Source organism: Tenebrio molitor, chromosome 7, assembly GCF_963966145.1.
Source record: "Tenebrio molitor chromosome 7, icTenMoli1.1, whole genome shotgun sequence".
In the NCBI taxonomy this organism is placed as follows: Eukaryota; Metazoa; Arthropoda; class Insecta; order Coleoptera; family Tenebrionidae; genus Tenebrio; species Tenebrio molitor.
The window spans coordinates 2,320,917-2,336,076 of NC_091052.1; the positions used below are offsets into that span (position 1 = coordinate 2,320,917).

General features: G+C 38.1%; 3 protein-coding genes and 1 long non-coding RNA gene across 8 annotated transcripts; 2 read left to right on the plus strand and 2 right to left on the minus strand.

The window, feature by feature from the left end:
* Nucleotides 1–874: 874 nt before the first annotated feature.
* Nucleotides 875–4,639, minus strand: LOC138134355 (uncharacterized). Its single transcript, XM_069052552.1, has 2 exons — nt 3,533–4,639; nt 875–3,478 (listed from the first exon to the last, which is right to left on the minus strand). Exon 2 carries the CDS (start codon nt 2,180–2,182, stop codon nt 875–877), a length of 1,308 nt encoding a protein of 435 aa, XP_068908653.1. The 5' UTR covers nt 2,183–3,478; nt 3,533–4,639.
* Nucleotides 4,640–5,027: 388 nt separating this feature from the next.
* On the plus strand, nt 5,028–6,913 carry LOC138135612 (uncharacterized). The gene is made up of 4 exons (XR_011161030.1): nt 5,028–5,118; nt 5,171–6,456; nt 6,513–6,728; nt 6,783–6,913. It is a non-coding gene; the product is annotated as an uncharacterized lncRNA (long non-coding RNA).
* Nucleotides 6,914–7,551: 638 nt separating this feature from the next.
* Nucleotides 7,552–13,511, plus strand: Nup154 (nuclear pore complex protein Nup154). 5 transcript variants are annotated; one of them, XM_069053055.1, is made up of 14 exons: nt 7,552–7,709; nt 7,760–8,036; nt 8,109–8,515; nt 8,575–8,846; nt 8,901–9,294; nt 9,355–9,721; nt 10,176–10,417; nt 10,472–11,250; nt 11,301–11,678; nt 11,735–11,975; nt 12,271–12,499; nt 12,554–12,674; nt 12,730–12,858; nt 13,276–13,511. In XM_069053055.1, the coding sequence occupies exons 2-14, from the start codon at nt 7,778–7,780 to the stop codon at nt 13,400–13,402; spliced, it is 3,945 nt and encodes a 1,314-aa protein (XP_068909156.1). In that variant the 5' UTR covers nt 7,552–7,709; nt 7,760–7,777; the 3' UTR covers nt 13,403–13,511. The 5 variants fall into 5 exon arrangements, with proteins under 5 accessions (XP_068909156.1, XP_068909158.1, XP_068909159.1 ...); XM_069053057.1 differs by having other exon boundaries at nt 7,556–7,702; nt 7,754–8,036; XM_069053058.1 differs by having other exon boundaries at nt 7,556–7,702.
* Nucleotides 13,440–14,941, minus strand: LOC138134667 (caspase activity and apoptosis inhibitor 1-like). Its single transcript, XM_069053061.1, has 3 exons — nt 14,507–14,941; nt 14,260–14,461; nt 13,440–14,201 (listed from the first exon to the last, which is right to left on the minus strand). The coding sequence occupies exons 1-3, from the start codon at nt 14,696–14,698 to the stop codon at nt 13,513–13,515; spliced, it is 1,083 nt and encodes a 360-aa protein (XP_068909162.1). The 5' UTR covers nt 14,699–14,941; the 3' UTR covers nt 13,440–13,512.
* Nucleotides 14,942–15,160: the final 219 nt, after the last annotated feature.

Genomic DNA, 15,160 nt, shown 5'->3' on the forward strand with positions numbered 1-15,160 from the left:
ACGGCATTGAGCCTGCGACCGTCAAAGCAAAGTCGGTATTCACCGGAAGATTTCTTTACTAACAAAATTGGAGAAGACCACGGACTGTCAGAAGGCGATATGACATTGTTCTCGAGCATGCGGTCAATTTCTTTGTTGACTTCCGCAAGCATGTACGGAGACCACCAATACGGACGTTGTTTGATCGGCAATGCTTCTCCCGTGTCGATTGTGACTGTCATTTTGTGTGTCCTCCCTAACTTTCCGTCGTTGCTCAACAAATCTAAATTTTTCCGGATGATCTCGGTGATCTCATGCCGATCCGCGCCACACTCCGTCACCGCGTCACATTCTGGTACTCTTACGATATCCGACGCAACTTCAATTTTGTGACCCGCGAAATCTATCTTGAGTCCGAATAATCTACAAAAGTCGCACCCTAATATGACGCTATGCTGAAGATCTGGCACGTAATAGACACGAATTCGCCGTCTCGACGAGTCTAACTCTGCTTCTAGTTCGATAGCTTTGGTTACCGGATGTTGTTTTCCGTCGGCAGTTCTGATGGTTTTTAGCCGAGATGGGAAAGTTTTTCCACCTGCGCGAAAATGAATTAAATCGGCTCCTTTTCCACCAACTATAGTGCAATTCGAACCGGAATCCACGAGTCCTTCAGTTTCCTTATTGTTTAGACGCAGTCTGATAAATGGCCTATTGTCATTGGTTTTGCTGACGAAAATGGAAGCGGAATTTGCCCGAGAAGGCTTGCAAAACTCTTTGACTTCGTCTAACCAAGCGTTCCACTGGGTGTCCGTACGTTTCGCGATGATCGATGCGTTTACATCGGCCTTGGGATGTTTTAGGAACGTAGCACGGCCGCAAGTCTGCCGCGTCCCTACTGCGCGTTTCCCGACGGATTACACTTTTTGCAGGTCGCCAAGGTGACGTCTGGCTCCCCACAACGGTAGCAAAACTGCTTTCTTTTCAGTCGACAGTTCATGAACGAATGATTCGGCTGTTGACAATTCCAGCACTTGAACGACCTGGAGGACGAACTCGCGGGTTCACTCCGTCTGGCTGAATTGCCTGAAGGTTCCTTCACGACGATGGCGCGTGGACTCGCTTTCGCGGGTTCGCTCGCCCGAACATATGCCAACTCTGGCTCCAACACGCAAGATGACTTGGGTGCAGCGCGATGTTTCTGCCGCAAAGCCGATAACTCCTCCACTTTTTTGCACAACTTAATCAACTCCGGTACGGTGACAACTTCGGTGATGCTAAGCTGGTTAAGGTAACATGGAAGCAAATTCCTCCGAATCGTCTTTACCTTGGTTATCTCCGCCGGTGGTCGACTAAGTCTAGCAAAAAGCGTCTCCATAACCGCAACGTAAATGGTTATCGACTCGCTTTTGCCCTGAAGCCTGCCCTTGATTTCGTCCCACAACAATTCATCGAAATCCGGTGGAAGAAATTCCTGTTTCAACAACTGAACCACTTCGTCCCAATCGCTCAATCTGCTCCGAACAGAACGATACCAAATCAGCGCTTTGCCGCTAAAGAGATCAATGGCCGCGTTAAAAAGGTCCCTGTTGGTTGCGTTTCGCGCTACCGACAGTTCCTCTACCCGTTCCAAGAACTGGTTCACCGTCATTCCATTTTCCTCCCCGTTGAAAGATACGCCCCAGGTGTGAATTGGCACTAGTTTCGGTTCCGGAGATCTCGCGTGAGGGTGCACGTAAATGGGAGTAGTCGCGACGACTGGTGGCGCTTCCACCGTAACCGGGCTCGCTTCTGCTGCCTTGTCGTGAAGATCAGCTTCGAGCAACAAACATGTCGCGTACGCCTCATTTCTATACTCCTCATCTCGCTCGCGTCTCATTCGCCGAATGCGAAATGAAAGGTGCGTTAGACGGGTCTTCAACCGTTTGAAGATCATGTCTTCCGCCGTTCCTTCAAATTCTGTCAAAATCGTGCGTATGCTCTCAAGGGTGTCCTCAATGGCCTGGACCTCGGTGTCGTGATCATACTCTGCGTCATGAAGTGACAGAAAGTATTCGTCCGGTCGACCTAGTTCTTTGGACAGAGCTCTCGCTAACAGTTTCCTCTTATCGTCCTGGTTTCGGCTAGTCGTGATGCCGCGTATACGCAATTCATACGTCAGCTCGTCAGCTAGTAAATGCTTGACCTTGAATTGTTCGTCCATTTTGACGAAGACTCACCGCGATTCCACGGGTCGGTAACGCAATAAAAACGCCGGTCAAAACACTACCAAAAAACAGCGCGCAACACGATAGTCGATTCCGAGAAAAGGTTTTTGTCGTCGAGGGTACAAGATAAGACCGCTACTCAAACAATGAATTCGCCGCTAAATTTCCGCTTCTCATTAACACACAATCAAAAAATTCAACTTTCAATAAACCTTTACCAACTCCCTTTGCTCCGATTGAAAAAAGTGACTGAGCCTCAATGAAGATGAACGATAAACGAAAATTTGTGGTTGCTCCAAAAAAATCGGGCCCCACGTTCTGGGCGTCAAAATTTGTGTGACCAAAAGTTGGCCAGTGACAGCTCCGGGCTCCCAGGGGGTTTTTCGGGGCAGAGGGCGTGGGTTCGGATTTTAAAAAATGGGCGCCAGGCAGCTATTGTCTTGAGCTGGTTGTTGCTTGTCCAGCTGCCGGGACAAGTGCTCTGATCTTACTCGTCGAAGGTAAGTAAAAGCAAACGCTTTCTGATCGTTAAACAAATTTTGGTTTATTCGGTTACTGCAAAATTATCCACAGAACAGTATTTGGTGGTTCGGTACTGGTTCACACGAATGCGATAATGGTTCGCTTGTAACTACTAGATGAAAATTGAAAGATGCGGAACCAGTACTTTTAGGTGGCCTTAATATCTACTTTGGTCGTAACCAGAAAAGCTTTTCTTTCACATGTGACCGAATCTTAAACTAAACATGATATTCTTCGACGAAATAAAAGATGTTTTGATTCCGGATGAGGAACCTCCCGAACTTAGACTTCCTTCTGATCGAGCTAATTATTAAATGTAAACTTAATGAAACCCAAGGTCAAGATTGGGGTGTCACCTTGACAAAAAAATTAAAATTGATCCTGATAGGAAAGTTTAAATCGGTGAAGTTCCGAAACGTTAAATTTGACTGAAATTCCTTTAAATTGACATTGGAAATTGAATGAAAAGGTTCTTACAAAAAAATTCTAAACATTTGCAAAGTTTCAAAAAATTTGTGAACATACAAAAATTATGAAAGCGAGAAGCGAGAAATTCGAGGCGTTCCTAAATTTTGCAATGCCGCGGTAAAAAAATATGGCGACTTAGCTTTATGACGGGTCTGTTGTCTCCTCGAATAGCGTCCTTTTGACTTGCGGTGTGACCTTGGCGATACGGTGCTCAAAATAAACGATCGCCTCTGCGAACGATGTTCTCCAAAAAAATGATCGCCTCTTCGAACGATCTGGCTACGAATCGCCCTGCGAACGATCTGGCTACGAATCGCCCTGCGAACGATCTGGCTACGAATCGCCCTGCGAACGACCCCTAACGAATTGTCGTTAGTGTTGTGAAAATCGGAAGATTCGGTAATTACCTTTCAGCGAAAAAGGGGGCTCTTGGCGCTAAATCGAAGTCCTTCCGGCACTCCTTTACTCAAAAATTTTCGGTACTCTAAAGTTGCGATACGGTACTGGATCAATTCATCCAAACGGGATTGACTCTAAACTGGATCGAACCACCCCTAATACATGGTCTTAGTGAAATGAATTCAAAATTGAACGATAATTACCTCTATAGTGCGAGGGGTCACTCGACCACGAACTCTAAAAGGCGCTTCGCTGGCGTCGCTTCGACGGCTCTCGACGAAGTGTCCGACTTCCGCATTTTTAATCTCGGTACCGCCGTCCCATAAATCGCGAAAATCGTCACGCGCGCGATTCTCGAGCTTATTCAGTTGTGCTATAAGGCGGGCTGCGCTTGCGTGGTACTGCGCAATCAAAAATGTGCATTTCCGGTGGTACTACACGTGCGCGTGTCATGACAGGTGGACCGTCATGGCGTCGGTTTGTTTACCTCGAAATTATACCGAGCGGGAGAATTCAGATTTTGGACGGTATTGTGTCGGTAAGTCGTGCACGTCTATCCTGATGTTAATTGCCGTAACTCGCAGGTCAAAAAAAGGACAGGAAGAAAGATGGGGTTGAAAAGAAGGAGATGACTTTCCGGCAAGTTACTAAAGAGGAAAAGGGACCCAACATTGCCGTACGGTCACCTATCGCTGAGAAGAGAAGAAGATAAAGTGAAGAGAAAGAGAAAGTGAAAGTGGGGTTCTGAAAGATAGGTTGCAGCTCGCCAACCTAGAGGCGTGAGGCCACCTCAGCCTGACATTTGCGGGGGTAACATGTGTTCTTCCAGCCCCCCCGTGGTGGCTGGCACCAATGACTCTAAATTGAAACTTTCCGCTTCCGGAATGAGCGACGTAAAAAAACTTGAAGGCAGGGTGGGCGCGTCGCGCTGCCAAATGCCGTGCGTTAACTGCTAGTTCCGGGTCTTCGAACTGCGATCTATTAGCCCCGCGAGCATAAGTAGGACCTCGTGGCCTCCTACTCCGGCCAATCGCCATTGTGGCGTTTCGTAACGCTACAATTTCATGCCTTCAAAAAGACTTTAAATGAGGTATCAGTACTGTTTTAGACGTACATTATGTTCATATTTCTATTTTTAGTCACGGCGTACAGCGGAAATATTGTATATTTCAAAAATCAATACAATGAATGGCGAAATTAATACCTGGGTAAGTGCACCTGTTACTATCGTTTCTTTACTTAAATGTTCCCGAATTCGAAAAGAAGTAATAAACACCACAACAATAATCTTAACGACATACGTTGAAAACAAAATTAAAAACAGATATCAAACTGGTTCATTTTTAGCAAAGAATATGCAATTGTAATTTTTAAGACTTTTATCAAGGTCCTTCTTTTCCTTTAACAACAAATACGAAATGTGAACGCATAATAAGTTACTTTTTATTTTCAGTTTGAAACATTTTCAATGCAACTTTTAATTAAGAAAATTAATTTCACAATTCTTGGAATGTTTCCATTAGACTGGAAGATCATATTTACGGTAATTTTGTGTCCTACAAAGTATTTTTAATATTCCAGGTTTATTGTTCCAGGTTTTCTGTACTACATCAAACTACGTAATAATGTTACTACAATTCAATAATTCCATTTTACAACTTTCATAGCACATCAGTACAATCACAGTCAGTACAAACGACACTTTCGTGTACATTATAATAATTATTATTATTCGACTAATATTTATTACACTTAAATAAATAAAAACCACAATAAATAAAAATTAAAAAGTAACAACTACAAATCGATTAAAACAGCGGCAATGGCTATAATAAGCAGAGAAGGACACTATAGAATAGTAACACTTTAACCGTGCATAATTTATCACATTTCTTCCATTCGTCGTGGCATTCACATATTGGTTCGACAGGTCTATCAAATATACCGAAACATGAAACTGGTTCTATTAAATCCCCTTGAAATTACTTTGCTTATTGCAAGCGTATTAGGACTCGTTCCGTTTTCTTTTAATGCAGCTCTGTACAATAAGTACAACAGATGCACGTTAATGTTTAAAAAAATAACGTATCTGACGTTTGCTGCAACTATATGTCTGCTAAATTTTTCGAGTTCTAGTTGCAATGTTAACTATAAATACTTGTCAACGGCTATTTCTAATATTTTGAACTGTTTATATTGCACATCAATCTGTCTGGTGAGTTATATTGTACCTTTTATTTACGAGAATCAATATAAAATGATTGTTGTAAAGATGAATCAATTTGATTATACGATGAACAAATATGGTGGTATTAATAATGATATTAACCCAATGGAAATACTTATTTACACCTTGAATCTAATTTTCTTAGTTACAACTATTTTTTTCTATGTAAAACATTACATCCACGAAGAAATCAATCATTTTTTCTGCTTGATATTTTACAATTTGGGTATAATCATTTCGATTGTGGTCAAATTGCTAATAATCGTTTTGTTGCTGGAACTTTATAAAAGATTTAAATTGTTGAATTCATTTTTGAAATCACTTATCGGGTTAACCCCATATCCAAAAGGCAAACATTTTGACAATCACGACACTGATATATCCAAAAAAATTGAAGAACTCAGCAATCTACATTATTCACTGTGCACTGTTGGAAGGCAGATAAATCATACTTTTGCGCCACATATTGCTGTAAAATTTTCTGGCTCCTTTTGTCTCGTCGTTGTTTTCTTATTTTATTTGACTGCTGACGACCAAACTTTTAATGACCGTTTTCCTACTTCTTCTCAATTTTACTTAACGTCCTTCTGGATTTTTTTCATCTTCTATGAAGCATTTGCACTTATATTGGGATTTAGGCTCGTAACTGTTGAGGTTAATAAGGCTAATTATTTTTAAACTTAGAAAATCACATTTTCTAAAAATTTTAGGCTAAACGTACAGCCAATATCATCCATTCTACTAAGAGTATTTCAAGAATTCACGAAAATTTGGTAAGAGTAAACTAAAATTTGTCTAACAAACCTTTACATGAAAAACAAAATAATTTCAGATTACATATTAGGTTTTCTCAACAACTGTATTTTACTGAACCCTTTTTCAACGTGTTTCAAATGCTCTCCATAGATTGGTCCATTATGTTTTCAGTATGAGATCTTACGTGATTTTCTCTTCTCCAATACAAAGGAATTTATTTTCAGATTATGGTAAGTGCGATGATGTATGCAATATTCCTGATGCAACTGACCAGCAACAATAATTACATTCTGTTAGTTAGTTAAACTATTTATTGTTAAAACAACTGAAATAAATGGAAAAAAATCATGGAGCCTGGCATTTGTGAATATTATTTCCTGATTTGTTTTAATCAAACAATAATTTGAACCCTAAAATTCACACCCGCTCATGTGTTTAGGCACACATTACCTGATTGATAACGAAGCACAAAAAAGAATTACTCGATTAAAATATATTCGAATGAAAAACAATAAAAACTGTTAGTATTAGAATAGCGATCGTTCTTTCTTCAAAAAACTGTAAAGTTTTTACCGCATAAAAACATTTTCACTCATTCTTTGGTTTCAATTGATGATTATTCCATGAGCGATGTGTCAAATTAGGGATTAGAAAAATGTAAAAAAAATATATTAAAAAAGATCAATATCTGAAAAATGTTTATTTAAAAAAATTCTTTTTGTGATTAAATGAAATGTATTACATGGACTTCCATAACATTCTGTATAATCGACATTTCGACCATTTTCGACAAGTTTGTGGTATAATTGGTTTGCATAGCAGATACTCGTAATCCCTGATCTGTACTTTTTTAAATTGAACATACAACATAGGAACTAAGTATGGAGTATGACTATGTTCGAAGCTAAAAAAAGTGTCCCGGTATTTATTGAAAACTTGCTTTATTTTTCAAGAAAAAATAAAAAATTGTTACGTTGGTATCCCTGTCTCTTCTTTCACATTTTAAAATTACTGCCGGCTAACTGTCAAACAAAGCTAGCTGCAAGATAATTTAGTTACAATTCTGTGAAAAAGAAGATTTTTTACTATAAGAGCTACAACAGTACACAAAAAAGTTTTAATAAAAAGTTATTAGGTAATATAGGTATTAGGTAAGCGATTGTTGACGTTAACTGTATAATTTGTAACTATGCAGTTTTAGGTTAGAATAAGCGGCAAAATGGACAATACGCAACTTCCTATACAAAAAATGGAAGTGGCGGCCCGTAATGTCGACAAATCTTTAGCAATAGATTGTTCAGCTCCAACATTACTTGATTTAATGAACATCCATCCACCACAATGCTCAACTGCTAGTGGTTTAACTGACCATGATTATCCAGTATTAAGTGGGGCACCTCTTGCTTTAAATAACATGTTACAAATCAAAACTGCCAGCAAAGTTCCACTGCCTCCAGAAATATTGGAACATTTTAGCCGTATCCATTTTCTATAATCATACAAAATTAACATTAACAAATAACTTGATATTTTTCTTAATATATAAATAGATATCCAGTGTCATTGTATGATGGGCTTATTTCCTGAAATCAAAAGAGCATGGTTAACTGTTGATAGTGACATTTATGTTTGGTCTTACGAAGACAATTCAGATTTAGCATATTTTGATGGTTTAAATGAAACTATTCTCAGTGTGGGTCTAGTTAAACCAAAACCTGGAGTTTTTCATGCATTTATTAAACATTTATTAGTGTTAACCACTGCCATTGATGTTATTGTGTTAGGTGTAACATTTACAGCAAATCAGAATGGACCACTGGGTGAAATTCAGCTAATTCCAGATCCTGTTTTTACTATTCCAACAGATGGATCAACATTTTCTGCAATTGCTTGTACATTTGAAGGTCGATTGTTTTTAGGTAGTAAAGAGGGGTGTCTTTTTGAAATAGTTTATCAAGTAAGCATGTGTTTTACAAATTTTACTGCAAAACATCTAAACATACTTGCCTTTCTTAGGCTGAAAGTGGTTGGTTTGGAAAAAGATGTAAAAAGATCAATCATTCAACCAGCGCGCTTTCATTTCTTGTTCCATCATTTTTAAATGCGGCTTTAAGCGAGGAAGATGGAATATTACAAATTGCAGTTGATAATAGCAGACATATTCTGTATGTATTAACTGAGAAAGGATCTATTGAGGTATATGATTTGGGGATCAAAGGTGACTCATTTAGTAAAGTAACCAAGATTGCTCAATCAACTCTTGTTAATCAAGCCGTAAATATTGTAAAGTCAGTTGATACAAAACTTTAAATTTTTCTTTTTTACAAAAACCCAATTTTTAGAACTCTGGACAGCCAAAATTTTCGGCCAATCGTCAGCATTTCAGCAGTTGAAGCATCAGAGTCGCACCACATTTATTTGGTGGCCGTGACCCAAACTGGGGTTCGTTTCTACCTGACCACGCACACTCTCGTCAACATACCGCCAAATCAACGACCCTACACGCTATTCTTATTGCACGTTCGTTTACCCCCAGGTTATTCAGCTAACATCACCATTCGACCAAGAGCAGTGCACATAGCTCATCACAGTGATAGAAATCTGGTCCTGCTTTCAACTGTCAACGAAAAAGACGTACTCTGGTGCATCAGCTCGGATTTATTCCCATTCAGTCAAAATCTGATGGAGGCGTATACTACAGTCAGTTTGGATGGACCAGCGCTAGCTCTGGCTGAGGTACTGTTTCTCAAAAATATATACATATGTGTGTAGTGTTATAAGGAAAAACTTGTACAGGTGCCGCAAGAAAATCCTCTAGCTAATTTAAGTCAGGAGGGGGCGCCACTGGTGGTGCGACAGCACTATGAGCTTCCAAAAAAATATGTCGTCTTAACATCTCAAGGCGTATATATTTTTTCAAAGTTGCGTCCTGTGGATATTTTAAGGCAGTTGTTGAGTGAAACTCAAGGCCTGAATAGCGACAATGTTAAGGCTTTCTTCATGGTGCAGAAAGAGGATCAAGCTTGTGCTACAAGTTTGATTATCGCATCGTTAGACGTCGACGAAAACTTGGAACTTGCCGAGTATGCCACCAGAGCGTTCTTTTTATATGGAGGAGAACCTAGACTCGGCGCCATCACTTCTATGAGTCAAGCAAACATGCGTAATTATTCTTTATACCATATTTATCTTTACTGATATTTTCTTGTGTTACAAACGCAATGAAATTATACGTATTTTAGAAATAATTTGAATCACGACCTGCTGTTTTATAACCGGCCTGTTCATTTCATTAAAAATGCATTATGAAAATGTTTCTGAGAAAAAACCAATTTCCACCGATAATAATCAATGCGTAATACGACAAAAAACACTAAACACAAAAGCAACGAACAATAAGGAAAACATTCACGAATTTAATTTCAAATCAGCAAAAAACAAAGAGTTACAAAAGTTACAAAATGTCATTTGAATAAGAAAAATTCTCGGTGATAAAAACTTAAGGTGAATAATATCCCCAAAAAACGCCCGTACACTAGCGCTCTGCGGGGATCACTCAAACCACACTTTTGAACAGGCCGGTTATAAATACAGCAGGTCGTGATTTGAATATTCAGTTTCAGGAACTTCGCCGTTTTCACCAAATATTATTTCTACTCCGGCCGCCACACATCACTTTCAACAACAAAGCCCTCCTCAACCTTCAAATCTGACTTATCATCCTAGCTTTGATATGAACAGTCCTTTCATATTTTCTTCAAAGCATAACGGTCTATACTTATATCTGGGTAGAATTTTAAGACTGATCTGGAATAAACGATGTATCGAAAAAGTATGTGTGGATGGCAAAAATATCGTGGTTAGTAAAGTCCCAACTTGAAGGTATCACTGTATTCCTGTTCCTCACTTGTAGAATACCAGTACCGTCACTAGCGACAACTGTAGATGGATCCTCAATTATTTGACCACCTTGCACAATTTCCTGTTGTCAAACACTCAACTGGCCGTCTGCGACAACTCAAGTCAACAATTGGAAGCAACACTGAATGTTTCAAAGCTGAACGCGACAAATAGGATGAACCACACGTTACAAGATGCGCAAATTGAAGAACGATTGTCTCTTAATTCTTTAAAATTATTCGTTTCTCACTGTTGTCAAATTATGGGTCTTTGGAGAATTCTTTGCGAACATCAGTTCCACGTTTTAATCGGAACTCTACCACCTAATCACCAAATCATGCTCCAAGACACCACATTCAAAGATTTGTTCTTATATGGTCAAGATATTTGTTCGTTATTGATCAGCGCCCTGGTGGACAGCTATTTGGGCGATAACGCTTCCGTTGACTCAATTAGTGTTAAATTGAGAGAAGTGTGTCCGCACCTGTACAAAGTAGAAGATGCAGCATTTTCCAAAGCGAACGAGATGTTGAAATCTTCGAGAAGTATCCAAAATATCGACGAGAAGGAAGACATGGTGATGTCGGCTCTTGAACTGTGCAAGTCGATCGCGCCCAATATTAATCTGTCGGGGATTTGTAAACAATTTGTTTCTTTGAAAGCTTATCATGCTGTTATCGATTTGTGCATAACGTGTGCCAAAAAAGTTGATCCTGATAATGTAGCAGGTCACTTTTACAAGAACGATTCGTCTATTGCAGATCAAGAAGGTCGCAACTTTTATCACAAACGGTAACGAAATTCAAAAATTAAAGCGACACTTTGTGATCGCGTTATTTTAGAATGGATGTCTACAAAGAAGTGTTCAACATGATGGATTCTTTGTGCAGCGAAAATTCGACCAATTTAAATGTAACTATGTTGTCTCCAGTTCCTACTGAAGGCGATAATCGAGTACTGATAACTCAGTTGGTTAACGAAATCTTGGACTATCCCGACGAAATCCTGCACGTGGCCCTTTATGATTGGATGATGAAGAAACAGATGAGTAGTGAACTAATCAAAGTCAATAATTCTTCACTGGAAACCTACCTGCTTCACACGTCCCAACAGAGTCCAGACAACATAGCTGTGATCGATTTGTTGTGGAAATATTACGAAAATAACAACAATCACGCAGCTGCAGCCAAAATTCTTGATAGTCTTGCCTCAAAAACGGGGTACAAAGTTAAAAGTATAGTTTTGAGATTGGTTGATTGATTTATTTGTTTTTAAGAACTTCGCTGAATTTGAAAGAACGTTTGGAATATTTGACGCGTGCTATTATGTGCATGAGAAGCGACAAAGTCGGTTATGCTCCCTACTTAGGCGTCTTCTTGAGAGATCTCGAGGACAAAATGGAAGTTGCCAAAGTTCAAGAACAAATTTTAGAAGCTGTAACCGCTTTGAAGGGTTCTCACCCAGCAGCCGATGAAGCTATAACCGCTTTAAACTCGGGGTTGTATCAGATCTCTCAGGTGTGTAAATAAACTGTTGATTTCTTCAAATTGAACGGTCAAAAAAAGTCGGTTCTTTTAAAAATTCTGATTACGTATTGCATATTTTTCTTTTATTTTTCACGGTGAAAATGGCTTCTGTAGGCGACAAACGTTGATTTGTGGCCTGCTGGGAAGATAATATCGTAAACAATGTAGTTATAGTTCCGTTGTTTTGAATTTTTGCGACCGTTTTTCGTTAATTAATTTGTTACGTGCACTAGTACAAGCGATCGCGAAGTGTAGCAAATCCGAGAGTAAACGTGGTTTATTGCAGTTATACGAAAACTTTGCCGATCCGCTTGAACTTTGGGAATGTCAATTGGCTATAATCGATTGTGCAGGCTACACAGACGAAAACTTGATCGAAAAAATATGGCGTAACATTCTTCGACGAGAAATCAGAAAAAGTACTGGTAACCCAAACAATAGGATGGCTCAAATTTTGGCCAAAGTAAAACACATAGCTCGTCATTGTGGAGTATCGACCCAATGTTTTCCGTTAGGTAATTTTTTTTTTTTTGTAATTAGTATATTGTTACTTTTTAATCTCATTACAGCATTCCTCATTTCTGAACTGGAGCAATTATCTACATATTTGAAGTCAGACAGGTCATTAGTGCCAAAATCTTTTGTTGCAATGGAATTGCCGATTGATGCTCTTTTAGAAATATACAACAGGTACCTAACGACAGTAATATCGACGGGAGAAATTTGTTAATGAAAATAATTTTAGACTAATTTCATCAGCGTCAGAAATTCAAATTTGGCAAAAAGAGGAAAACGAGTTTCATTTATTTGAAGCTGTGGCTGCATTAATCGATACTTTTTTGAACAGTCATGAGACTTACAACAGCGTTCAAAAGTAAGTTTTAAAAACTGCATCGTAAGGAACCAGCAACAAAAAATAAATACCAACAAAGCATTGACATTGGCCGCGCATTACCCAAAAAACTGGTGAAAAATTAATACAAGACAAAAACCATATCTCCTATGACAATTACGTAAACATAGAGACGTGAATTGTCACAAAAGTAGTCGTAATCTGGTTTTTGTCTTGTTTACATTTTTTCCTGAGACTTGAAAAGCTGAGTAGACATGCGCGGCGGCTGGTGTTGATTTTTCTTGGCAGTTTTTACTCTTTGTCAGTAATGATTCTAATAATGCAGACAAACTTAATTCTCTGTTGCACCACAGCAAAATTAATTTTTTTTTTAATGCGAATAAAAATGATTACATAGCGATACGTTACGATGTCATGAAATTATTTAATTATTTTTAGGCGCAAGATTATCTCGCAATGTCAAGACACTGTAGCCAGTCTTTTATCGATTCTCTACAGCAAGGCAAATACTGAACAATTAATAAACATCTTGAGGGGCATCCAGAGTAAACTGTCTAGGTTGTAAAGTTATAAGGTTTGAAGCCAGTGCCTAACTAGATTATTGTGTTCAATAATTTAGAATGACTTTATTTTATATTTTATCGAAATTAAAAAAATAAATTGATTTTTTTTTACTCAATCTCCCATTATTCCATCCATCTCTTCCTGGTCTACAATAAGAATTATTTCATCCTCATCATTGTTGGATTCTGCTTCTGGTTGACTAGATTTTTTATTGTTTGCTTCATTTCCATCAGTTTCTTTCTCTTTGTTTTCAACTATAGAGTCGTTATTTATTTCAACTTCATCATTTGTAGTGTTTACAACAGTCTCCTTTTCCTTTACTTCTACATTACTATTTTCAGTATTTTGTGCTGCATTATTAGCAACTTCCTTATCAATTCGGTCTCTTATTAACTTGATTTTCTTCTTCTGAGATTGCACATCTGTTATATTACTTAGTTCAAAATTTTCAATACTGTTGGTGCCTTTTTGTTTCTGCTGTTCATTCTCAGAGTCACTGGAATTTATAACAATTTCTTCATGTTTAGGAGTTTCAATGATTACAGCATCATCATCAGAATCCTCATCAGCTTTAATTTCTGTCTGTTGTGGAGTCTTTTTATTGGCTTCTAGCATCAATTGTGACCTAATGGCTCTGGCCCTAGCTTGTAGCTCTAGAAGCTCCAAGACACTCATCAAGTTTTCTTCTTGCAAGGGTCCTTCTTTCTCATCATTACTTTTTTTCTGATGTTTCTCTCTTTTCAATTTCTTTACTGTAGATTCTTGTTTTACTTTCACATGTCTTTTCTTTTTTTGCTGATCTATTCACAATGTTACATAAAAAGATTATCAACTAAAAAATATGATGTAATAACATACCCGAATCTACATCAATAACAAAATCATCATCACTGACATCATCTAAAGATATTATATCTATTGGTTGTTTTTCTTCTTCTGGATCTGTTGAACTGCTATCCTCCCCTAAATTTTGCCCATTAAATATATACTTCAATCTTTTATTAGATATTCCCAACAGCTCCTCCAGAAGCATTGAATTAATTTCTCCTATATCCAAATCCTACTTATGTTAATTAATGCTTCCAATACTACTAGTTGTACTTACTTTAATACAATCTGGCGCCATGCTTTTAATTTTTTTCGGCTTTATTATTTTTAAAACCTCCTTCATCAACTTGACTCGATCATTAATGTAGAACGATAACTCATGTTCGTTGTCATCATTTTCTGAATCAGATTTTTCGATCAATTTACCTATTTTATTCTTCTCTCTTTTAGTCTTAATTTTATTAGACATCTTTAATCCCAATCGAAATTCTGTAAAATTAAAACCCTCTTACACCTAACCTCACATTTTTGTTTTCTAACAAATTGTCAATGGCTGTCAATGTCAACATGGCACTTGTAACGATTGATTATGCAGTACAGGCTAGATATGATGCCTGAATGACCACTTTTCTTAAAGTGCATTTTTATTTGAAAACCAGAACTGATCTGATTTATTTATTTTTTTATGTATCACCAAAGGCACATCTACCTAGGTATATCACTGATGGCGCCCTAAGATTGGGCAATATCAAAAGAATTGATAAGCACTTTAGTTTTTTTTTTTGTAATAGACTGAATAAAACCTATGCTATAACTCTACTAATTACATCATACGTCTTCAAATGTTGCGACATTTTCTTTTATTTTCACCCAACTTCTGCTACAGTGAAAAGTTTTTTTAGTTTAAAATCTGTATTGTTTTTCACAGGAG

Bases quoted from the DNA above. Each gene is read 5' to 3' on its own strand.
- LOC138134355 (XM_069052552.1), bottom strand. From the start codon at position 2,182: ATGGACGAACAATTCAAGGTCAAGCATTTACTAGCTGACGAGCTGACG.
- Nup154 (XM_069053055.1), top strand. From the start codon at position 7,778: ATGGACAATACGCAACTTCCTATACAAAAAATGGAAGTGGCGGCCCGT. The intron at 8,037-8,108 runs GTATCCATTTTC...ATATATAAATAG, and splicing joins AATATTGGAACATTTTAGCC to ATATCCAGTGTCATTGTATG. The intron at 8,516-8,574 runs GTAAGCATGTGT...TGCCTTTCTTAG, and splicing joins TTTTTGAAATAGTTTATCAA to GCTGAAAGTGGTTGGTTTGG.
- LOC138134667 (XM_069053061.1), bottom strand. From the start codon at position 14,698: ATGTCTAATAAAATTAAGACTAAAAGAGAGAAGAATAAAATAGGTAAA. The intron at 14,462-14,506 runs GTAAGTACAACT...TAACATAAGTAG, and splicing joins TGGCGCCAGATTGTATTAAA to GATTTGGATATAGGAGAAAT. The intron at 14,202-14,259 runs GTATGTTATTAC...CATTGTGAATAG, and splicing joins TGTTATTGATGTAGATTCGG to ATCAGCAAAAAAAGAAAAGA.